At 38.1% G+C, this 25895-nt stretch overlaps 1 protein-coding gene and 1 long non-coding RNA gene across 5 annotated transcripts in view; one reads left to right on the top strand and one right to left on the bottom strand.

Moving 5' to 3' along the window:
• The window catches only part of SNED1 (sushi, nidogen and EGF like domains 1), a 74437-nt gene that overhangs the window by 15500 nt on the left and 33042 nt on the right, over positions 1-25895 (top strand). For 3 of the 4 annotated variants that reach the window (XM_087933151.1, XM_087933150.1, XM_087933153.1), the window contains exons 2-10: positions 14162-14449; positions 15292-15432; positions 17421-17583; positions 19818-19943; positions 20147-20260; positions 20819-20932; positions 21173-21286; positions 21460-21576; positions 24617-24742. In XM_087933151.1, coding sequence (XP_087789277.1) covers positions 14162-14449; positions 15292-15432; positions 17421-17583; positions 19818-19943; positions 20147-20260; positions 20819-20932; positions 21173-21286; positions 21460-21576; positions 24617-24742 — 1303 coding nt within the window. The remainder of the gene's footprint in view (positions 1-14161; positions 14450-15291; positions 15433-17420; positions 17584-19817; positions 19944-20146; positions 20261-20818; positions 20933-21172; positions 21287-21459; positions 21577-24616; positions 24743-25895) is intronic. The other variant, XM_087933152.1, reaches the window with a different exon arrangement.
• LOC148125847 (uncharacterized) lies at positions 16434-25221 on the bottom strand. The gene is made up of 2 exons (XR_015743561.1): positions 25125-25221; positions 16434-17569 (listed from the first exon to the last, which is right to left on the bottom strand). It is a non-coding gene; the product is annotated as an uncharacterized LOC148125847 (long non-coding RNA).

Genomic DNA, 25895 nt, shown 5'->3' with positions numbered 1-25895 from the left:
ACTGATGTTATCAAGCTAGGTATTCAGAGGTGGGATTCAAATTTCTTAAGGACCAGTTCTGTGGGTGTGGCCTAATTTGTTCTGTGGTTTGGTGGTCATGTGACTGTCTGGGTGTGGCTTGCTTACTGAGCATGGCTTGGTGGTATGTGACTAGCTGGGCATGGCTTGTATGTAAATATTATAAATATTTATGTAAATATTTATTTATTTTATTAAAAAAGAGCAACTTTTACCCAAAATCAGACAAAGCAGACAGATAGATTGAGTTGCTCACAAAATCACAGATTCACTCAGAGATCTATCTTTCTGCCATCGGCTACCTGAGTCTCACTGAATAATAGAAACTTCAGTCCTAAGGAAGGTTTGGCTCTGTTTAAAAGCAGAGGCAAGGATCTAAAGATTAGCTAGAAAGCAAGAAATCCAACGATTTCCTGCTTTCTAGCTAATCTAAATCTCCTGGCACAGCAGAACAGCTGATGGTCGGGGGGGGAAGGAAAAATAGCAACTTAGCAGGCAAGTTTGATGGCGTGCATGCCAGTAAGGAGTGAGTGGGTGGGGCAGGGCCAGCTAGTGGCACGATTCTCCGGTTGGTAGAATCCCACCCCTGGTGAGAATGCATTTTGCATGCGTGTGTAGACCATTTCCAAAAAACCTCAGCTGTGCAGCCCAGACAACTGACAAGCGCTGTGCGCGGGTGCACAGTGTTTCAAACTCCTCTTCTTTCCTGCTTTTTCAACTTCAGCTGTGCCGTGCAAAGCAGCTGAGATTGAAAAAGCAGGAAATAAAGGACAGCCAAGAGCCCGTGGGGGCAGCTGGTCCAAACAGAGCAGCAGACACCGAACTGGTTCGGTGCTGCTGCTCTTCAGAGCTACCAGTTCTATAGAACCGGGCCAAACTGGTAGCATCCCACCGCTGTAGGTATTCCATACTCTTCCTTTTATTTTTTAAAGGAGTAACTGTGCATTGTCTTGAGTAAATATACAGTAGTTACATTCAGTTTATTTTTCTGATTATCATGGCCCATTTTTAAGCAGCATGATCCCCCTCCCCCCAAAATAGAATGGGCAGAGATAAGTTCTAGGAGGCAGTTAGCTTTCATTTCCACCTCGAGGATAGTCCAAAATAATGCTATCCAAAGTAGGCAAGTTTGGATAGCATGACAGAAAACCTGCATGAGGTTTTCTGTGCCCTCTTTACTGAAGGGGCCCAGTTCACCTGAAACAGAGTCGTGGGGTAGAATTCTGAAAATGCAGTAAGAGCGGAGAAGCAATGTTAGTTGAGGGATTACCTGTCTCCTATTTTATTTGTTTGCCCAGTCTGATCTGGCAGGATTGGGTGCTCTTGGTTCTTTCAATTAAACAGTCATCTGTTGGGACTCTGGAATTTAGCCTTCTCAATAGAGCTTTCTGGAATGAGATTCCTCTAAATTTGAACAGGGTCCACCCCACTGGTGTTTTCAAATGCCCTCAAGGTCTAGCTCTTCATCCAGGCCATTGACAAGAATAATTGATGCCCCTTTTTCTTCTTTTCCTTCTTCCCATTTGGGTTAGTTATCTTTGCCATCTTTGCTCTTTTTGTTTTCTATTATTTTCTTGTTTTAATTGCTTTATAAAAAATTGTAAAATAACCCAAATATCTGGGAATTGGGATGCATATAAAATAAAGTAGCAAAGCAGCAGCTGAATGGCTTTAATGCTACAGTGGCCACTCATTTTTTATTATAAAAAACAATCCATTTTTTTAAAAAAAATCTGCTCTTCAGACTTATTTAACTTAATTGCTTATTTTCTTGTGTTTCTCTTGAATTTTTCTTTGTAAAACAAAGATATAAATATATTTTTAATTCTTACAAACCTCTTCCAGATTTACTCCTTTTTCAGTTTTCAGATTTACCCATCATTTTGTCCAAGAAAATATGGTCACTGCATTTATGCCTCTTCCAGAAATGTCACTACATTACTGGATGGCCTTCTATAACCCTTCCACTGATGAAACTAATAATTGCAGCCTCCAACCATAGAAATTTCCCATTGCTAATTTAGTATAATGACTGATGTGAACCCAGGATTGTGGCTTTAAAAACATGAGTTATTTATTTATTTATTTATTTGAACTATTTATATGGCCACCAAACTCAAACAGCTACAGCTTTGAGCAGCATAAAACCGCTAACTGTACTGTCTAGTGCATTGTGTAGCTAGATAGTAGCTGAACATGATATATTAAATTAACATGAGCATCCCTCCTCCCCACCAAAATTAATAATATTTGGTTTGTTACTTTTCTACTAAAACCCATAGAGTCTTGTGGGGAAATTTCAGATGCATAATGCGTTTCATTTGTTTGTACTATTGAAGCCACTTCTTGGTGTGGAGGTGGGTTGTTTGGTTTCTTGGATTTGCACCACATGTTTCCCAACACAATGACGTTTACTCTCTTTTTCATTTATGCCCCCCCCACCCACCCAGTCATGAACATTAATAAGTTGTAGGGTTCACCCAAAAGATTGTACTATTCTTTGCACCACTGCATGAAGCTTAGGGATATTCTATTTTTATCCCTAAAGTCATTGGTCTGGATGTGACCAAAGCTCACCTGGAGTAAGTAAAAAAGTACATTTTATTGTGAAACTGTAAGATTTTCAGCTAGAGAAAGCTCTCAGCTATAAATAAAAAAGGCTTGTTATTCTGCATCAATGCTAGCTGCCATTTTGCTGAGTTAGATTTTGTTTCTTGCCTGATTTACATGGGTGGTGCCTGGATTGGCTTGTGTATTGCTGGATATTTTTTTTCTAGAAGTTCAGCTTGATTTGGCTTGAGAGTGTTTTCCCCTCTGTGACGTTTCTGGGTTTAATTTAGATTCTCTCTCAGCGCGCACGCACATGCGTACACACACGCACACGCAAACTTACACACACACACACTGTTCTGCTTTTATAGGTTGTGTTTATCATTTTCCTCGTTAGTTGCCTTATAGATTCTGAAAACAGTTTCTGTTTGAAGGCACCGTTCATGGCACATGTAGTCAGCAGGTGGTTCTCCCGAGTTCTGACAAATGGCAACAATTAGAAATGGGGGCTTCTCTAGGGAAAGTCTGTGACTCCATTCCTGATGTGATTTCTTGGAATATGTACAAAGTGTGGATTTTGTGATTCATATACCTCTACTTTGTGCATTTGTAGAATGCATCTGCATTTAATTTGAAAGTGCATTTTAAGATTAAGTGCATGGACTTTCAGAAATGGTTATTTATAAACTGGAAATCACATCTTAAAAGCTTTGTTTAAAATAGTATACTGTTATCCAGCCAATTCTAATAGAATATAAATGATAAGAAGATCCACTATGCAACTTTCCTTAAGTCTCACTTTAGAGGCAATTATATTTTGGTCTGGCATATGTGAATTGTTGACTTAGTAGAGAATACATAAAGTGCAAGTAAAGCAAGTAAAGTTTATACTGGAAAAGTTTAGGAGAGAAATAAAGGTAAGGTTTTCTATCATGTTCAGTTATACACTAACACCTTACAGTATATGCCTCTATAATGTCTATGAAAAAGTGAAGCTATTGAGTGACAAATTAATATTCTGACAGCATATTAAGCTAAAACATAGTTTTAACCAGTTTATTGAATACATCACAACTGGGTAAATTTATTGAGCATATTAAGTCAAATCATCCACAAATCAGTGGTTAGATTCTATAGAATTCTAAGCCACAAACAAGCCATCTTACTGGTTTAGAATACTGTGAATCCACTCTGCACATCTAGAAACTCATGAATGAGGACTGTCTTCGTAGTAAACATCACTGAGCCTGGATTGGATTCCTGAACCTATGCACTAAAATATTTATCATTTCTTCGTTATTATTTATCTTTACATTCAGACTTACTTCGAAGTTTTTGTGGCAGTTTACATGGGGATCTTCCTCTCATTTACTCCCCCAAAAGCATCTCTGTAAGGTAAATCAGCTAAGAGAGATCCAAAGTTATGGCTGAGATTAGACTTAAACCTCAATCTTTCCAACCTAATCCAGCACTTTAATCATTGTATCACAGCTATAATTGGGAGATTGATCTTTGCCATTTAAAGCTGTGTAGAATGAATAAGCATCTTTGACATGGTTACATTTCTGGGTGATGATTTTGTATTATGAAAATAGTCACTCCGATTTTCCAATCTGTATGCATAAAAAAGATATCTGCACATTTCTATTGAGAATTCATGAATATATTAAGGATATATTTATTTGATATGAAGTGGTAAAATTCTTTTCTACAATGACAGCTTTAACAGTTCATAACATTCAAAGTAAGTGTTACTAAAACCATATGCTTAACTATTACATGCTAAAAGTAAATAGTTTGATTTATTACCATGTAAATATGCTGAAATTGCAATGACTGCTTTTTATGATCCCTTGTTTATTGTATGGATATGGTGATAGCATCTAAATAACCTGAATTGCTTTGAAAATCTAGTTTGAAGCAGCTCTTTAAAAAAAAATCTTGGCTTCTGCTTCATCCCATATTTCTTTAATAATAGGAAGAATGTTCCCATGTGGACATTAAAAGGTTACTAAGAATTTATGAAACAGTAATCTTATTCCCCTTAGTCATGGCAATAACTCAACATATGTTTACACAGAAAGGTTGCCTCATATAAATGCTGACCTGAGGGGTTGCTATACCAAATTCTTCAAGAATATGTTGGGTAAGCAATGGACCTAATGTCCAGAACATGTAGAACTTTTGTTTTGTTTTTTGCTCCCACCCCAAGCTAGGAAGCAAGATGACAACAAACAGCAGTAAGTTAAAAGTATGTTGGTCTTGTTAGGAAAAGTGTGTACTATAGGTACATTGTTATCTGGATAACAATGTCAAGAAGGCGCACAAGAAGAATTATTTTGCAACTTATTCTCTGGTAGAATAAAGATCTGCTGCATTAAGTAGATCTTTAGTTATCCGCTATGAAGTTTCTTATTTATACCTTTTCTAAGCTCGTTTATACTACAGTGTCTACATCAATTCAAAGAATTGGTAAATCAGAGTGCGCTATGAATATTTCTCATTAAAATCCAGTAGAAATCACCTAAGAAAAATATGGATGATTCAAATGTCCAGAGAAGAAATGGTGGACTGAAAATGGCTCTGCTATAAGTGAAGCTGATAACCATGGTGGGATGAAGAGCTGATGAGGAGACTGGATCATTTGTAATTCCTCTCTGGACAAGGAGAGGATTGGAGTTTGCCCACAAGTGCTCCATACAGTCTCTCCTCACCAGGAAACCACAAGACAGTGGCCTCTTATGGGTTTAGATTTCTGGGAGATGAGGGAATAACCAAAAGACACTGAGTATTAGGTTCTAATACCACTCTATAAAGCCTTAGTAAGACCACACCTACGGTACTGCATCCAGTTTTGGTCACAACACTATTAAAAAGATGTTGAGACTCTAGAAAAAGTACAGAGAAGAGCAACCAGGATGATTAGGGGACTGGAGACTAAAACATACAATGAACGGTTGCAGGAACTGGGCATGGCTAGTCTAATGAAGAGAAGGACCAGGGGAGATATGATAGTAGTCTTCCAATATTTGAGGGGCTGCCACAGAGAGGAATGGGTCAAGCTATTTTCTAAAGCACTTGTAGGCCAGACAAGGAATAATGGATGGAAACTGAATAAGCAGAGAGTTAACCTAGAAATAAGGAGAAGCTTTCTGACAATGAGAACAATCAACCAATGGAACAGATTGCCCTCGGAAGTTGTGGAAGCATCATCATTTGAGACTTTCAAGAAGAGATTGGACTCCTATCTGTCAGAAATGGTGTAGGGTCTCCCGCTTGGGAATGGGGTGGGACTAGTTGACCCAGAAGGTCCCTTCCAACTCTGATTATCTGTTATCTGCTATCTGATTTGTATACTTCTTTTTCTAATTACTTTTGGAAATAGCTTGTTAACTGTTTTTCAGCTGTTATGGTAGGAACTTTTGAATCAACAAGTTTTATAGATTTACGTGAGTTTCCTTTAATCCTTAGTAAAATACAGTACATTTTAAAAACAAGTTTAAATTTTGGAATTAACAGTAAAAAGATGATTAGAACTTTGATTTTGGAAAGTTAAAAATGGACGGATAGATTTGAAAGAAGATTTTGGAATTAACTGTAGAAATCCTTCCCGTGGGACAGTGCTTTTGTTTTCAATTCTCTTAAAAATATGATGCCATGAGACTTTGAAGCCTGGACTCTAAAGGGAACTAGGAAGACCTGAAGATTACAATTAAAAGAGAAGAATGCTTCAATCAAATTACAGTTAAATTTGACTTACTATCACAGAATGAGGGAATATAATTTAACATTGGGCACAGTAAAGGCTATTTTTAAACAGTGGAATGGAATAATGATATGGGAAAAAATGATGCATTGAAGATACAAAGTCTGATGTCTTAATAATTAAAAGAAGTATATAAATAATAAACTAAGCAAGTGACCTCAATAATTTCCTGTATTGAATTTACAAAAGAGGCTTGTTAAAGCTTTGAAGAATTTTGTGAGAAAATACAAAGAAAACATGAAAAGAATTCAAATTGTAGGCCATTATTTGAAAGGACTAAAATTCAGGACTGTTAGAAGTAAAAAATAAAGTTAGTTTATTTGATCAAGGTTAAAAAAATATGTTGTTATCTTTGGTAACCCTTAGTGGACTTTTCCTGACATCAGTAGTGAAATCATGAGGCTTTAAGGATTTATTTACAGATAAGAATTGGGATAGGGGAGGACGAGATCATTTATTTTATTGTAAGAGAAGATTGTTTTTTCTTTCTTTTCTAATATTTCTATTCTTTCCTGCACTTTCTATTTTTCTTTACTTTTTTAGTTTTTATTAATTAAAATAACTAGTTAAAAATATAAAAATTGTAATTTTTAATAAAATTGCCATTGAAAAACTTCTGATGATTCAATTAACTAATCATTTGTATGATATACTCATAATAATATTCTTGATGGCAATCAAATAAGTGATCAGACGACAATGAAAAACCATAGCCATTTGATGGGAATCCTAATTTTGTATGAAAGGTAAAAGAGAATAACATTAACTTTGATTCCCATTTTTTAGAACAAATAGAAAATGCTGAGACAAAATAATTAACTCCATGTACCATCCTGAGTCAAGCCTTTGGTTGAAATTACTACAACTAGTACTAAAGAGAAGAGCATTTAAGGGCATATATATGTATATTCCTTCACATAAAGCTATTAATCCTGACTCCATAGGCCAGTCTTTATCACATTAGATGCCTTCAAGATGCAGGGTCCAACTCTTAATTCTTTGCAATGTTGCTATTGGCTGGAGATTCTTGGAAACAGAAATCCACAGATATCATGATGAGGATGGCTGCTACCAACAGAAAAAGATGTAGAACTAGTTTGGAATATTAAAGGGCAGAAAAGAATGTTCCTGATAAAAGATGGATGGATATTAATGAAAAAAAGTGCTAACAAGTCTGTAGAACCAAAAATATCCTTAACTAATCCTATGCAATGTATTCAGTTTAACTTTTTTTTAATTGAACTTTTCTGTAGTAAATTATTTTTAGGTCTTTAATGGTGCATGTTGGGCAGTATTCCAGAGATAAACAATTTACATTCCATATGCAAATATATAAAAGTTTATTTGATTGGGATATTAAAAGTGTGTTGTCTGATTATAGATAATCTGAAACATTTGTAGTGGTTTCATTAAAGCTGTTTTATGTAGTTTCCAAGGTGTACAGAGGCATAGCTGCCATGGGCAATAATGAATAAAGAAACCAGACACCATTAAGGCATTACACAGTCAGTTAAATAAATAAATGATACATGGAATAAGGACAAAAAAAACGCTGCTTTCCTTGAAAATGGATCTTCTTCCTTCGGCTAAATACTTGCCCATTGTTCACCCTCCACCCTCCTACCCACCATTAATTCTTTCTTTCTCTAATATAAGCAACAAAAGCCCATTGGTTCTTGGTCCTTGTAGAATTTGTTTCCAGCTATAAATCTGAAGTGCCAGTCTGAAAGTGGATTAAACCTATAGGGCTGTTATGTTTTTATAAAGGTATAAGTATTGTTCTAAATCTGCCCAGTTAATGTTCTTAAATAATGCCAGAAATTATATTGGGTTTTTTCCTATGCCAATTATTTTCCACGGGTCAAGATTTTTTAGGTTGATGTGGTTTTGTCTCATACATCTCTCTCTTCTTTTTTTCCCTTCATCAGATCAAGTTAAATCCATATTCTAGCGCACTGAAAACTATTGTTTATATATATATGCCTAGGTATAGTTTTATCTATTGTATTGCTCAGTATCCAAAGCCATTGGAGCAATACATGGCTCACTGGCATTTCTGAATAAATTTATTAATCAAAATTCTATTAGTCAAATTTGCATAGTTGGCTATCTCACAAAACATGACATTTGGAAGCATATAACAATCTAACAAATATCAAAACAAGAAATACATTTTAAAAAATCCAGACTTAAAAAAAAATATTTTAAAAACAAATGTACAACACTTCGGCAAAAAAGGATAAGAATAGCCATGAAGCAATGAAGGCCTGTTTACATAACCAGGTCTTGAGGGACTTCCAAAATGTTAAAAAAGACTAATCCAATCTAATTCGGGGCGGGGGGGGAATATATTCCAAAAGGTGAAGCAGTAGTACAATTTGGAGGTGACAAGGGCACGAGTGACTATAAGCAGGGCCTGCCAATCCAGGAATGGGTACAACTGATGAACAAGACTGCCACCTGTGAGTAGGATTCACCAGTGTAGGAGGACTTCCTGATTGTGCACAAGATCTTCCTCAGATTCAACTGGTTCAAACCATTTCTAGATAATCAGGCAAGACTCCTCCCCAGGCTTCTCCACTGGACCTGCAACAAGACCACCATCTAACAGGGAACAAATCCAACTGATTTTATCCATCATATGCTGTGCAAATTCCTACACACATCCCTGCAGGATGTTCTCCATTCTTCCTTTACCCAAGAAGACACGACCCACCCAAAATAGATGACAGATGAAAGTCTGTAGTACATAAGGGTGGAATAGTATTGGGGTTTCACTGCCCTTATAGTCACAAGGTAGGCCTTAATAGTGGCTCTTAGGGTTCTCTTGAGTTTGTTCTTTGTTCAGTGTCAGCAGTGTTCTAGACACCTCTGTTTTCAATTTGCTCAATTTCTCCATAAATCACAGAGAGTGGCTGGATCCATGAGAGGGGAGAGGGTACACAGAGATGATCTGATCCAAGCCCTCAGCTACCCACTAATTCCAACTAGTAACCAAGGCCTCAAATAGACTATGCAGCAGATCACAGGGACAACCCACCCCCACCCCAATTTCCTTTGAAACTCCCCCTCCCCCCGGTCCATCAGTCACCCGAGGCAGACCAATCCACTTCTCTGACAGGAAGAGCTAACTTGGCAGGTAACTGCTGTACCAAGTTGGGTTCTGGATGACCTGAATAGACCCATGGTTTTCATGAAAGCCATGAACTCCCATGCCTACGGAACAGCAGATTAAAGCCTCCCAGACTATAAACATGGAGAACTCCAGTGCCAACTCAGAAATGAGGTCAAGATTAGTCAGGAAATTTGTTATACAGTATGGAGGGTTGGTAACAACAGCCATAATCCTAACTGATCCCTAGAGCCCAGTTTAATTAACAGGGTCTCACTATCAGCATCCTTGAAAGCCGTAAGGGATTCCCTGATGACAATAGCCATATCTCCACTACTGCCCTGGAGTCCTAGCTGATGCCACATTCAAAACCAACCCTACAATATGCAAATTTGTCACATACTCTAATCAATTAGAGTAACAGTTTGATCTTTAAAAGCCCAATTATTTAAAATAAAGATTGTATCTAATTAATTAGGCAGTATGTTTAATGTTTTAAAGTAATTAAAAATACAGCAGATGGCAAGCACTACCTTTAATAAGTGCATCATTTATTTTATCTCAAATAAATGTGATATTCGCAAATCTATGCAGTGGCTAAAAAAACAATTGTCTTGCTTCAAAACTCATTATTGCACCCCGCTTTTCCTCAGTCTACTGCCTTGCTAAGGTCTGAGATTCCCAACCAAGAGGCTCTTTAACAGTGTTTCAAGTAATTCTAAGAGCTCCTGTCCCTGAACACATATGAAAGTGTCAGTGCTAATAGGCGATTGTGTGAAGGCTGCAACTGATTCTGATGAGTTCTGTTAGTTACATGAGTTCCCTATTTCAATCCTATATCTTCCAAAGTAGAAGGTGCACACTCCTAATATTGCCTGGTTAATCTGTGCCCTTTAACAGTTTTACATCTACATAGGCATGGGATCCTACCTTACTGTGGTAGCACAGTGGTTAGTGTACAGTACTGCAGGCTACTTCTGCTGATTGCCAGCTGCCTGCAATTTAGCAGTTCAAATCTCACCAGGCTCAAGGTTGACTCTGCCTTCCATCCTTCCAAGATGGGTAAAATGAGGACCCAGATTGTTGGGTGCAATATGCAGACTCTGTAAACCACTTAGAGAAGGCTGTAAAGCACTGTGAAAGCAATAGATAAGTCTAAGTGCTGTTGCTATTGCTACTTTGCCCTGTTCAACCTCACAGTGATGCTATTCTCAGGTTTTACTGAGATTGCAAGCACATGACTGGTCACTTTGCAGAGCATACAAAACATTTTTTGACTTCTGAGTTTGCTTACCAGAGTGAAACAGCCTCCACCCCCAACAAATGTCACACCTGCATCTCAGACCACATTCTTTCTATGCACACAGGCTCAGCTTCTTTCCCCAGCAGAATTTTTTCCTGCTATTTGATGCACAGGCTAGAGTTCAGAGGTTTTGAGGTTTCTTCTAATTCCAGAGAATTGACTGATCTTTGTGTACACACTAAACATGAAAGAGGCACTGAGTCAGAGGGGGCTTCCTGGTGGTGCAATGGCCTAATTTGAGCTGCTTTATCCTATAAAGGTAACATTAGCAAAATGAGAGAATGTAAAACATCGGTGTACACTGAATAACACCTTGCCTTTACCCCACACAAATATCATTGTAATTGTTAATGAGTCTTCATTGATTAGATGAACAAGAAATTTATACCATGGTATTCTTGAATTACCACATCTTTAACTAAAACAGCCATATATGAGACAGTACCCAAAGTAAAACCAAACTAGTAATATTGTAAATTGTACTGCGGTGGGTATTTGACATCTAAATGCTATTAAAGCTAAGAGTGATGCATTAGGGAGATGACTTTAGACTGACATAGGCAATCTTTGGCTTTATTTTTTCATCCCTACTTAACCAGCATTTCATGTAGATGTATTAACTATTACCCAAAGTTACACAAAACAGAGACAAGCTGCCAGCAGCTCCAACAGGCTTAGAAGTCTAACAACACAGAATCTTATCTAGTGCTGCTAGATGAAAAATGTTCTACTTATGTTACTCTGTGGTTGGACTTTTAAGTTTGTGTATACATACATCTCCCTGCCTACATGACACTCTTTCTTCCATGGAAGTTGACCGTGTGGTATGTAGTTAAACTTCAATTAAATGAACCATTTGTGGAGAAATGGTTTGTATTATGTATGAATCTCCATGGTAGCCAAATGTATGTTATTTGTATAATTTTGTAATTGATATTTGACATCATTTATATCAGTTTTCCAGATGATGCAGATTGATACAAATGACACAATGGTCATTGATATAGCACAGAAGTCTCCAAACTTGGCAACTTTAAGACTTGTAGAGTTTAACTCCCAGATTTTTCCAGCCAGCTATGCTGGCTGGAGAATTCTGGGAGGTGAAGTCCACAAGTCTTAAAGTTGCCAAGTTTGGGGATCCCTGATATAGCATATAGCTTCCATCCAGGCTGTTTATAATATAAATTGGTTTAATAAATAAATAAATTAGACAAGTTATGTAGTTTAATTTGAATCTCATTTAATATATCAGCTTCCTGCATTGTTTTGAACACAATAAACTTTGCCCATTGTTTGGAAATAAAATCTAAAGTGGTTTTTTGTCCGTTGTAACCAAAGTCTACATAATGGTGATCCAAAGAATCAAGGTTTGACTTCAGTGTATATGGCCTCCAAAAAATGTTCTTAAAAGGCACGAGGTTCTTAGATGGTGGAAAATGATTATTTATGTCCTACTTCATTTTTGCATAGTAAAGAAGGGATAAAGAACAAGAAGCTTCACTTTTGTTGGAAGAATTCAATCATGGTAGTCAGAGGATTAAAACATGGGCAAAATCCATCCAATATGACCCAGGTTATGAACACTGGAAAATAACGTAGTGTAGACTGTCCACTCAACTTCTATAGACCTGAACACTACTTTATATCAGCAACTCTCTGCCTGACTGAAGACTTCAGTGTGAAAGTAAGATAGCATTTCAGTCTATTCCCTATGAAGCTGTTTCTGTACATGTAAGGAATGTTTTCAAGGAAAAAGATAGCATTTGGTAGACTTTTTACAATGGCATAAAACAGATTACAATCCATTCCACTACTGTATCTTCCACTGAGGGTTCATGATGATTTTTTGTCTTTAGATACAGATAATCAGAGTTGGAAGGAACCTTCTAGGTCATCTAGTCCAACCCCCTGCCCAAGTGGGATACCCTACACCATTTCTGACAAATGGCAGTCCAATCTCTTCTTGAAAGTCTCAACTGATGGCGCTCCCACAACTTCCGAGGGCAAGCTGTTCCATTGGTTGATTATCCTCACTGTCAGAAAGTTTCTCCTTGTTTCCAGGTTAAATCTCTCCTTGTTCAGTTTCCATCCATTATTCCTTGTCTGGCCTACTGGAGCTTTAGAAAATAGCTTGACCCCTTCCTCCCTGTGGCAGCCCCTCAAATATTGGAAGAACGCTATCATGTCTCCCCTGGTCCTTCTCTTTACTAGACTAGTCAAGCCCAGTTCCTGCAACCATTCATTGTATGTTTTAGCCTCCAGTCCCCTAATCATCCTGGTTGCTCTTCTCTGTACTTTTTCTAGAATCTCAGAAAACTGGATGCAGTACTCTAGGTGTGGTCTTACTAAGGCTTTATAGAGTGGTATTAGTACTTCCCTTGATCTTGACTGTATCCCTCTGTTAATGCAACTTAGGAATGCATTAGCTTTTTTGGTGGCGGCTGCACACTGCTGGCTCATATTTAGCTGGTTGTCCACTAAGACTCCAAGATCCCTCTCACAGTCACTGCTATTGAGCCTGGTTTTACCCAGTCTATATGTGCACTTTTGAATATGTGTACTTCTGAATGAGAGATTTCAATTCCTTTACATAGAAATCCTATGTGTGATATTGGTAGAATGCCATAATATAGCTCAAACGTCTTTCTCTGTTTCTGAAACTGCTTTTGCTATTACAATGTGTATCAAGAGGATGAAACTGTATAGAATAGTAAGAAATAGTGTGTCAGAACAAATCATCTCTGGCCATAAAGTGTTTGCTTCTACATGGGAGAGGTGGTTTGCCTCTTGATTTCAGGGGTCTGCTTTTAGTTCACCCCGGCAAATGCTGCTTTGAGAGAAGAGCCTCACCTGCCTTCAGAAACGGAGTTTGTCTCTGAGCACCTTCAAAATATACTTTTCTGCCTCTTTAAATCATGGGAGGAAATGCAAAGTTTGAGTGCATTTGAAGGTGAGACTGGCCCAAATGAACTTCACCTTGTTTGTTTAAATCACTGTGGCTGCTGCAGTTTTCTCAGCTGTTCCTCCTTCCCTTGGCCCATCTCCGGTAATAGAACAGGGTATGGTTTGTTCTGCATGCCTTCTTAGATCCTTGGGTGATGGCTTTCCAACCCTATTATGCAAGAGGCAAGCAGGGAGTGTGGTTAGAGGAATATCTGAAAGCAGAAGCAGATCACTGGCTATTTGTCGGTAACTTTTTCTTTTGGTTTAATAGTTGAGAGAATTTCAAGGTATGGTTTCTATAACAAGCACTGAGACTTATATTGTGGTGTATTTTCTGGATTGTTACATGGTTTCTGCTGTCTTTCTGGTGCAAGGTCAAATAAGGCGAAGGAGTTTGCTTTATTCCTAGTCTCTCATACCTGAGTATATTTTATTTTTTTACCACATGTACCTTCTTTTTTCTGCCCAGGTAAACAACAATGGAATCATCTCCTTCTTGAAAGAGGTATCTCAATTCACTCCCGTGGCTTTCCCCATTTCCAATGACCGACGTGTTGTTGCTGCATTCTGGGCTGATGTTGATAACCGGCATTCAGGACAAGTGTATTACCGGGAAACCACAGATCAAGCCATTTTGGAGAAAGCCACTAAGGATATTGCACAGTATTTCCCAGAATTCCCAGAGTTCTCAGCTCAGTGGGTATTCATAGCAACTTGGAACAAGGTTACCTTCTTTGGAGGAAACTTGTTTTCTCCAGTAAGTATCAGGACCAGAATGTTGATTGATAGGTAATAAAAATAAAAAGAGCTTCCTCCCTGCCCCATTGTGATTAAGCTTGGGTAGAACAGAAATTGTAGTAAACTGTTGGCTTATCAGCAGAGCAATATTCATTTCAGATCTAAAGGTGCTTGTCCAAAAGGTAACTGGGTTTTCTTGGCTTTTTTCCTTGAAAACATTTTGCTTCTCATCCCAGAAGACGCTTCTGGGACAAGAAGCGAAACATTATCAGGGAAAAACTAAGGAAGTCCAGTTGCTTTTTGCAAAAGCACTTTATGGGACAATCATAACCTGGATGATTGAGAATCATCTTCCTTCATTTCAGACATCTGCATTCTATCTTTCCTATAGTATGAGAGATCAGAGAATAAAATACAATACTCATTGCATTGTTAAAAGAAAGAAATAAAAAATACAAATTAAAACTATTTTAAAAGATAGGACACACAATATAGCAAGACAATAAAAAATTCATTAAGTTCAAAGGTTGGTTGGCTCAGCCTTCCATCCTTTGGAGGTCCGTAAAATCAGGACCCAGATTGTTGTGGGCAATATGCTGACTCTGTAAAACCGCTTAGAGAGGGCTGGTAAAGCACTGTGAATTGGTATATAAGTGCTATTACTATTCTTGCCATGAATCAGTGCTCCTCAGAGCACTCTGCCTCTCTTGCAGCCAAGCAGTTCTTCAGGACTCAGAAAGACTCAATAAGTATTGTTTGAGACCTCCTTGAGAAGGTTTTACTTTAGTATTCACCAATGTTGCAACTTTCTGGATGTTGCCTACTGCCTTAATACTCTGTATGTGTTTTTTTTCTTTGCAGGTAAATACTTTCCAGATAGCCCTCATCACTGATGGCCTGCTTTCCTTCACTATCTTCAACTATGAATCAATAACCTGGACCACTGGCATGCATGCCAGCAGTGGAGGAAATTTAGCAGGCCTGGGAGGGATAGCAGCCCAGGTAGATTACCTGATCACGTTCAAGCAAATCTCCTTTCTAATACACAGCAAACATTCTTGGAGATGGCTGAGGGTGATGTTTATTGTCTTGATATTGTCATCATGACCAAGATAATCCTTAGCCTCAATTTAAATGATAATCTTATTTTTCCCTTCCCTTCAGAGCTAAGACTACATAGGACCTTTAGTGAAGGAAACTGTAGCTCTTTATTTTGGCCAGTGCTTCTGAGTTCCTTCCTTTCATTAGCCACCAACTTTTTAAAAAGAGTCATCCAGCAATGACTGCAGCAACTTACAACTTTCTCTTGGCATTTATATTTCATTCTATATGTTTTTTTTTCTTTCTTCTTTTAGTCGGTGGCTGTTCGGATGTGTGGATTTACCATTAATTGATCTATGCTTGGCCAGCTGCTGGCAGTCATCTGAGTTATCTCCAGTAAGCAGGAAGTTGCAGGTGTATAGGAAATTAATCTATTTTGAGCCCCAGAAATTCAGGAGTGTAGATTTTTATGATTGTAAACAGAGCAGTAACCACATGCTTTGGGTACTGTACAGTGCTTTAGGAACACCCTGCCCTGGCTCAGCCAAAGGCGGGAGAGAGAGGAAGTTGAAGTTTTTCACCAGGCACTGGCTTCTGACCAAATTTGTGAGAATTTGCTGCTGTAATTCACAACACGATAGAGTGGCCCGGCAGAAGCACCTCGCAGCTCAGCATGGCAGAGGCTGCTGCTTGGCTTGAGCTAACAGAGCTGTGCTCATTTTGTGGAAAGCAGCAAGAGAGTCCAAGATTCTCTTGGATTCACCCTGTATAGATGAATGGGGATGAAAATAAGCTCAGTGTTTTGTGCACTTTCCAGATAGTGAGTCATGGATGAGTGGGGATTGCTGGGGCCTTTTGGTGCCAAAAGCCATTTGGGAAAAGAGTTGGATAAGTAGAGCATCTGAACTCCCTCTTCCCCTCCCACCTCCCTTTTTCCTTTTAATGATGACAGTTATCATGTGTTGTAGCCAAAGTCTTTAATCACAGATGACATTCAAAACAGTAGGAGATGGCTTCTAGACTATATACGCTGCTTATTTTCTACTGGTTTGTCCTGAAGCAGCTGGAACACGGGTCCAAATAAATGGTCCTGAAGAAGAAATGCTTTGCCTCAGCATAAACTTGCAAGTAAACCTCCAGATGTTGGTGGCCCACAACTATGTTTGCTAATTGTGAACCAGTTTTAGTCATTTATGAACTGACAACTGTATGATTGCCTAGTCAAGAGTTCTTATCCCGGGAGTCCTGACCCCTGGCTTACAAGAAAACAGCTACATTCTTGCTGCATTTATTACACACACATCCCCTTTTTCCCCTGTGGAGTCAACTTGATATATGCTGGGTTTCCATGGGGTTCCCGTTTAGGCGTTGACAAGACCAAGAACCTCTAAGTTCAGGCAACATGTTTCATCAGAATTAAATTCCCTGGGAATTGAATGTTATGAAGTCCAGAAAGTGAAGATAAACTAGGAACAAGTGAAACTGCCATATGTCAAGTGAGCTCATTAGTCCCTTTTGCTGAGTTCTGTTAACACTAGCAATAGCATTTCAAGATTCTAGACCAAAGCCCTTCCCAGCCCAATCTGTGGAGTCAAAGGATGCTCCATATGTACAAAACGTGTGACTTTTCACTGAACTACAAGATTTCTCCTTGTAAGGAATTTGTCAAAGGAAAACTTCTAGAACAAACTATCATCTCCACCGAGGGATCAGAGGAGTTGTGTTGTGAGGGTTGCTAAGGCCTCCTATGCAACATAGTGGCTATTTAGATGGGAAGCAGAAACACAAAGCAATATTCAGGGAAATTGGATGCTTCCCTTCCTTATGTTCTTGCAGTCCATTCCTCTGCAGGGCACTGGGCATGGTGGAAGAGAGAAGTCCCTTGCATTTCCCCGCAGCTGCCCTGCTTTCCCCAGCAAGAGGTTTCAGTCTCTGCCCTTGTCTTCTAGGCAGGTTTCAATGCTGGTGATGGAAAACGGTATTTTAACATCCCCGGATCCCGCACTGATGACATTGTCGACGTGGAGATGACGACAAATGTGGGTATCCCCGGGCGCTGGGTATTCAGAATCGATGATGCCCAGGTGCAAGTGGGGGGCTGCAACAACACAAGTAAGAGGACAGCAGTTAGGTTTATTTAATGAAACCAATTCTTCCAGCCCTTCTCTTTGTCCCTGTGAAAGTTCTGTGAAGGGTGGCAGCCATGCAATAGGAACAGTTGTGAGTGGCACATAAACTTCTGAACACTGAGTTGTTATGTTAATGCAGTATAATAAATATGGTTAGCAAGATATGGGATGTACGGATGCTGAAACTGTGCAAGGTATAAATTTGGGGGATATGGCTGTGCTACTCAGACTGAATCCCTTGGTGGCTGTAGATCTCTTCTGACTGATTAAGAGCTACTTAATTATTTCTTGATAATGAAACAAGTAAAAATAAGAGATTAACAGAATACCTCTGAAAAAAGTAGGTCTTTATATGAAAGGATGTTGATCCTGAAATAGAGATGATTTCATCGATTATCTTTACTGTATTCTCAAGTAAATCCTAGATTCCCTCATTTTAACACTGAATTATTTGGAAGATGAGGGAAAGCTAGTTTCTTCTTAGTTAATACTCTGCTTGTTACAGTTCATATCATGGCATTCATCTCAACCATGAGCTGAAAATGGCATCTATGGTGCTTTCCCCTTCTGTTGGGCTGATAGAAATTGGCCCCCAATTATCTACATAGGTTCATGATGGAACTCAAGTCTTCTCATTAGTTTTTACGTGTCAAAGTGGTTGGCTTAGAAAAAGATCAAAGATTCTTAAACTGTAAATTAAGCATAAATCCATAATGTTTTCTAAATTAATTCAATCATGTCTGATAGGACTTGATCCCAGGTATATACCAGTTTTCTCCAATCTGATGTCCCAAATCTGATAAGATTGCAGTTCCCAGATTATTCTGCAAGCTTAATAGCTGGAATTCTGGAAGTTGCGATCCCAGTGTAATATCCAAATGGATACATTAGATTCTATCCCAGGTTTAGTTGCAAAATGTTTAATGCGTGAGGCTCTGAGGTCACTAGTAGATATGTTTGCAAATCCATATGGGACGTGATATCCATATCCCCCAGGGGTTGGCTAAAACCATCACTAAAAGCTATCCATCATGCCAGATATTATTCTCCTGTAATGCTGAGGATTTGTTCAAAAACTGAAACTTCCCACAATCTGTGACCCATCAGTTTTGCAGGGTCTGAATGGTTTTCCAGATAAAAACATGTATTCAGATTTTCCCAATCTTTGGCTTCTTAGAGTTAAATGACTGCTCTTCTAACTCTTTATTCTTAATTTAAATTTATCTCTTCATCTTTGAGATATGCATCTCTGCATATCTGTCCAAGCTATTGTTCCTTCTTTCTTCTCCCGCTCCCTGATTTCCAATGTAACAATTTTAGAGATTTAGTAGCTGTTTTCTCTGCCTGTTTTATTTCCTTGAACACATAATTCTGTTAAAATATTAATAATGTTGGCAAATTCTTTAATAATGGGAATTTTTTTGTTATTGATGTAATTCTTAACTCTTGGGATTGTCATAAAAGTATTACAATATAACAAAAGGCAAAGAGATGCCATGAAGATTATAGAATCGATCAAAAATATTTTTCTGTAAAAATGATTAAATAGGATTACTAAAAGTTCACTTAATAAAAGGCTGAATATTGATCTATTGAGGATATTAATGTTATTAGATTTTCAAAAAGATTGTAAAATTCCTACATAGATCAATAAAAGTATTGGCAATGGACAACTAAAGCAAAGAAAACCAACTTTCTTTATTTAAACTTATTTTTAAGTAATATATTTATTGTACATTTCAATCCAATTTAGATGTGGATGATGAGTACATTACATTGTGTGATTTTGAAACAAATGTGAACTTCTGCACATTGTTGATCTAAGTTTGTTACAGAAAATCACCTAAAAGAACTAAGGAACTTAGATTAGTCTAATACCTCAGTTGCCACGTAGAATCATAGAATAGCAGGGTTAAGAAGGGATCTTGGAGATCATCTAGTCCAAACCCTGGCTCCAACAGGAAACCTTATATCACCTGGATTATTTTGGTGCCTCTAACAGAGTTGACACCCCTGCCTTATATGAGAGCCATGAATTATCCAGGGATCCTACTCACAACTGACTAATCTGCCTCAGAGTGACAAGAATGTAGGTCATATTGGTGAAATGGCACAAGTACAACCTCTCCCACCCAAAAAAAATCCTGTTTAGCATCATCTAACATCTCTCTGGGCATGCTTCCAGCTATTGAATAATGGGTTTATTTCTTCATGCAGCTTCAGTGTGTCTGACACTTCGTCCTTGCTTGAATGGAGGAAAATGTATTGAGGACTGCATCACAGGGAACCCTTCATACACTTGTTCTTGTCTGGCTGGTTTCACTGGAAAACAATGCCAAATTGGTGAGTCCTACTTGTCTGCGGTGCACAATTGTATGGAGCAACTGTACTATTTCAGGCACAAATTAGACCTTATACAGCAACTTGTTTTATTTTAGATAATCTAAATCTATAGATCTTAAAGATTATTTTTTTCTCCCTGGGGGAAGAGGAATTAAGTATCTGAGTAAATCCTAATCCATAGCACCTCTCATTTTCTCTTCCAGATGTGGATGAGTGTGCTTCCAATCCATGTCATAATAAAGCATCTTGTATCAGTGGCATCAACAGCTTCAGCTGTTGGTGTCCACCAGGATTTAAAGGAGCTACATGTGAAATTGGTGAGAAATATTGTGTAAGAGCAAAGACACAAGCCAATAACAAATCTAAGGAGAAAATGTGATTATGATTTTACTATTAACAGTATTTAGCATTTAATTTTTTGTATTGTGCTTTCATTTTTTTAGCTGCCCTGAGGTTTTGCTTGAAAGCAGATTAGATAGACACATAACCAAGACAAACTCATAGCAGAACTTGTTTGTGGCAGTTACTTTAATTTTAGGAAAGAATGCGCTTTACTGACAGGGTATCTCTAGAGGTGTTGGATTACACTTCTCAGAATGCCCAGCTAGAATGATCAAAGAGATGAAGCATGATGTGCTGCAGATAAGACAGATGGGTATGGCTATCATGAAACTTCCCACATTTTCCTTCCCTATAATTTTCATTACAACCTACTTCTCTTCCATTAAACAAGAAACAATCCTAACTTCAATAGCTGGACTGTGTGCAAATTCAGAAGCTGAGAGATTCTATACCCTGTATGGTTTTGTCAGAGAAAAAAAATAACGTCATAATTTAATTTTCCTTTTGTTGTTGTTGTTGTTGAAATATAATAGAGGAGTCTCCCTGTAAAACCAAAGACTGCCAGAATGGTGGGGAATGCCAAATAACAAACACAACCGCTGTCTGCCTTTGTCAGCCAGGTTATACTGGAGAAGATTGTGAAATAGGTGAGCCAAAAATAAGCATGTGTATTTAATGTAATCACCGTTTAATCTCTTGCTGATCTGATAGCAATTGCATTGTTTGCTTCTGTTCTATGTTAATAAGTATTTCTGTTTATTTAATCAGTTAATTCCCTATTTATGAATAACAGATCTCATAGTGCTTGAGCACTATAAGTTTTATACAAAATGAACACTATAACTTCATTTTAGACTTAATATTTTTGTTCTTTCTTTTCTCTGCAGAAATAAATGAATGTGAGTCGAGCCCATGTCTGAATGGTGGGCAATGTATGGATCTTGTCAACAACTATACTTGTTCCTGTGCAACACCTTTTACTGGACAGCATTGTGAAATAGGTGCCTGATTTTATAACTGTGTGATGGCATCCTTCTTCCTACAAAGCTAATCTTTATTTTTTTTCTCTTTCTTTGCTACTTTCAGGCCCTTGGCTTAGAGCCATAATGTATGTGTTATCTTCAATTATTCAGCTTCATTGATCTATACTGAGGCTCCTTCTTCTTCATTCTAGATCCTTCAATCTGTGAGGGCAGGAACTGCAGGAATCGGCAGATGTGCAACTATATTCGCCCAGGGCGCTATGTCTGCACATGCTCACCAGGCTACTATGGGAACAATTGCCAATATGGTGAGTATATTTGTCTGTTTTCTCTAAAGGGAAAAATGTGTAGTTCAACCCCCTGTACACCCTGATCACGTGGAATGGTCTTCAATAATTTTTTTAATCCAGCGACTGGTAATGTTTGACATTCATATTGTTCAGCTTCTTCTTTAGTTTACTTTTAGGAAATGGCAATTGTGTTTCCTCATCCATGGTGGCGCAGTGGTTAGAATGCATTACTGCAGGCTACTTCTGCTGATCACTGGCTACCAGTAGTTTGGCAGTTTGGGTCTCTTTGGCTCAAGATGGACTCAGCCTTCCATCCTTCCAAGGTTGGTAGGATGAAGACCCAGATCATTGGGGGCAAGAGGCTGATTCTGTAAACCACTTAGAGAGAGCTGTAAAGCACTGTGAAGTGATATATAAGTCTAAGTGCTATTGCTATTGCTATCCAGCTACTACTTATTCATTAAACTGTTACAGCTCAAGGATAGGGAGCTTGTTTTGACCAGAGGGGCAAGATGACTCGGATTAAGTGATTAGCGGCATGAGTAATCACGCTCCAGACCTACTTGCTTGGATCCATGCTTAGAATGAACTAGTCACCATACTTAAACCTTGCATAAAACAATTCATTGCCCTTACCCCAAGCTCCTAGTTTTTAATGAAGCTTTGAAGTAGTCTTACCAGTACAAAGCGAGTATTTTAAGAGCTCAATGCCATTTTACTGTATGTGTTTTGTGAAGGAGTCTCCCTATGTATGCTTATTGCATTTTACTCCTGATGTTCATAACTCTCTTTGAACTATTTTAACATTGGGCATATTGAAGATTATTTTTGAAGAATGGACTCAGAAGTTAATTTTAAGAGTATCTGCCTCTGTAGATAGACTGTGTTGAAAAGATGCTATGGAAGAGGAACAAGTATTACCTGACATGATTGACACTGATTTAAAAATGAATTAAAAATGATATGCTATAAGAAGGACATGGAAAAAAAATGTTGCAAAAGAAACCAGTTAATGCCGTAATAATGAAAAGGGTTATATAAATAACAAGAGCGTAATCTGGATAAATACATTTACAGTAAATAGTATTTACAAAATAGGCTTGTTAAAGCTTTAAAGAATTTTGTGAGAAGGGACAAAAATGAAAAGAAAGTTCTAGGGCATTTTGAAGGGATTAAAGAAGAAGATGGTTAATTAAATATAAAAGGAAAGAATATAACATTGGTTTATTTAATCAAGATTAAAATAGATATGTTTTATCTCTGGTAAGACTTAATGGATATATGGTGACATTAGGACTGAAATGATGGCTTTTAATGTATTTTTTATGAATAAAGCTTGGATATATGGAAAAGTGATCATCTGTTGCATTTTAAGAGAAGAAAGGAAGTTATTAAAATTGTTTACTTTGTGATGAAAGGGGAAGTCACTTCTTTATATTTATTTTTACTTTGTTTTTATTTTTTATTTTTTCTTTCTATATTCTCTATTTTTTGTTGATTTTTTTTCTTTTTATTAGTTTTATTGTTATAAAATCTTTAATAATATTAGTATTAGAAATCTGAAAAGGTCTTATTTTTCCCCCCGCCAACCACAACTAAAAAAGGTAGAATCCAAGGAAGTTCTGTATTAATAGAGCAATAATTTAAAAAATCATTGCGGCAATTGATTCACAAATCACACCTCAAAATCCATTTAACAATTACAGGTAGTTCTTGACTTAACAACCACTTTTTAACAATGGTTCAAAGTTATGACAGCAAAAAATGACTTATGACCCATCCCCAAAGTTACAACAATTGCACCATCCACATGAACATATGATTATGCTTTAATGTTTGGCAACTAGCTCACATTTATAGTACAATAGTTGCAGCATCTTGTAGTCACATGTTTGTAATAACCTTCCCATCTTATTTCTAATAAACAAAATAAATAGGAAAGCTGGCAGAGAGGGCCACAAATCATGGTGATTCACTTAACCATCATATCAAAAAAAAGGTCTTAAAATTGGGCGCTATCATGTGATGCCTCAAAGGCCATGCTGCTTAATTATGACCTTTCTGGTCACAATTGCGCTTACATGTCAAGGACTTATCTGCATTCTGTTGATCAGCTTTGTGAAAAGAAATATTGGTATCAAAGTAGATTAATTTCAGATATTTTTAGCCTTCTGTCCAAATTATTTGAGGTAGGCCCTGTTAAGAAGGTAGAATCAGCTTCTTGGGCAGAACTTTCCATTCCATTATCTTATCCTTAGTAAAGCATTGCCCACAAGTGACCAGACTTTTTACACGCATGTAGGTCCTCCTAATATCTATGCAGTGGTAAAAAGTATTGATATGTAAAACTGGACATACAGGAACTGCCTCTTAACTTGAGAGCCTACATTTTGGGGATGCTAGATTATCTAAAGTCATCTGTGTTTACCTCTCATGTGTCCTCCCTATAGAATATCAAGAGAAGGAAGTGTATTTAATTAAATAATTTTTTATACAATCCTACTGAATGGTTCCCAGATAAATATATATAGAACAATAAAATAGCACAGTAATAAAAACAAAGAAGAAAATATGGCAGAAACCAGGCAACAACCAAACAAACCCACATTGCCTTGAAGGGAACCCCAATCGCTCTTGCCAAAGGCCTAGGTGAAGAGCAATGTCTTCAAGATTGTCCAAAATACCAGCAGGGTGGAGGTTATCTGGATCTCAAGGAGTCAGGTGATGAAGCAGAGCGTTTATATTTAGTTATCAAATTTGTTTATTTAATTTATATAGCCATCCATCTCACAAAATACAACCATGTAAGGTGTATAACAGTCCTGATAGATGGCATTGTTTAATTGAAAGAAGATGAAGCACATCAACCCTGCGAGATAGGATTGGTTGGGTGGATACTATGAGAGATAGGTGTCCCAAAAGTAATCAGGCCAAATGTCATGTAGGGCTTTATAGATAAAGACCAGATTCTGTATTTGATACTGAGAAGATGTTCTAATATTCTTTTTTGTGCTACAGAAATGAGTACGTTCATGAGTACTTCACTGATGTTTTTTAGGTGGCCCTAGAATGTCTAATGCCTGCAGCTCCAATCCATGCCAGAATGATGGCACATGTCTTGAAAGCAGTCAAGGTTATGTTTGTGAATGTGCAGAAGGATACGCAGGCACTGACTGCAGAGATAGTAAGTATTGGAGTCAAACACAGAAAACAAAATGTTTGTGCTCTCCTTGAGCTTCATGCCTGTATATATTTATTTCCAAATTAGCAGTGGAACTCTGCAGTCTGGGTGGGTAGTTTGCAGAAAACCAATTTGTTTTCATTTGTTTTCTTTTTCAGTGATTGCATTTGTGCAGGTTAGCTCTGGAAAAATTACTACTAATATTGTCTCCAACCACATTAAATTCCCAGTTGTTTTAGATTTATCAGTAGCAATCAGAGGTGGTATTCAACCAGTTCGCACCTACTCAGGTGAACCGGTAGTGGTTATTTGGTGTGGATTGCTGAACCAGTGGCAACCCCTGGCTGGCCATGCCCCCAACCCAGTCGCCCGGTCGCTCACTTGCGATCGCTCTCCTAGCTTTCCGTTCCCCACATCCTCTTTCTCCCTGGGGGAAAGGAAGAAAGGCATGGACACTGCAAGTATCGCTTTCCCTGTGTGAGTTAAAGTGTCTGGAATGAGAAGGAGTGCGGTCTGATTGTGGGGGGGGGGAATACACTCCAACCTTGGAGAAATTTAAAGGACCTGCTTCCAAAATGCTTGTCTGTTAAGTTCTCTCTCTCTCTCTCTCTCTCTCTCTCTCTCTCTTCTCTCTCTCTCTCTCTCTCTCTCTCTCTCTCTCTCTCTCTCTCTCTCTCTCTCTCTCTCTGTTTAGTTTCCATCCATTGCTTCTTGTTTACATTCTGCTTCTTTGGAAAATACATTGTCCCCCTTTCTTTGTGGCAGCCCCTTAAAAGCCTGTTGCCTATCACACTCTTGAGTAAAGCATGTGAGCCATTTCCTCTTTTCAGTGGTCCATGAAAGTACATCTATAGTATGCAGATAATAAAGTCAAAAAAGGTGAACAACATTTTTACAGAACTATAGATAAGTTGAGGCTGGGTGACAAGGAATGGCTGGGAGGGGAGGGACCAGGTGAGGCACCCCTTGATATGAGTGACATTGAGTTGGCCACGCCCACCCAGTCACATGACCACTAAACCACACCCATCCAGTTACATGACCAAGCCACACCCACCAAATAAGCCACGCCCACAGAACTGGTAGTAAAAAACTTTGAATTCCACCACTGGTAGTAATGATAAGATCCTGTCAGGAACTTGCAAAGGAAAACATT

The sequence above is a fragment of the Pseudonaja textilis genome, chromosome 4 (assembly GCF_049901715.1).
Source record: "Pseudonaja textilis isolate UNSWEBS1 chromosome 4, rPseTex1.2, whole genome shotgun sequence".
In the NCBI taxonomy this organism is placed as follows: domain Eukaryota; kingdom Metazoa; phylum Chordata; class Lepidosauria; order Squamata; family Elapidae; genus Pseudonaja; species Pseudonaja textilis.
The sequence above is the reverse complement of the archived record's forward strand: the minus strand, read 5'-3'. Positions and strand labels throughout refer to the sequence as shown.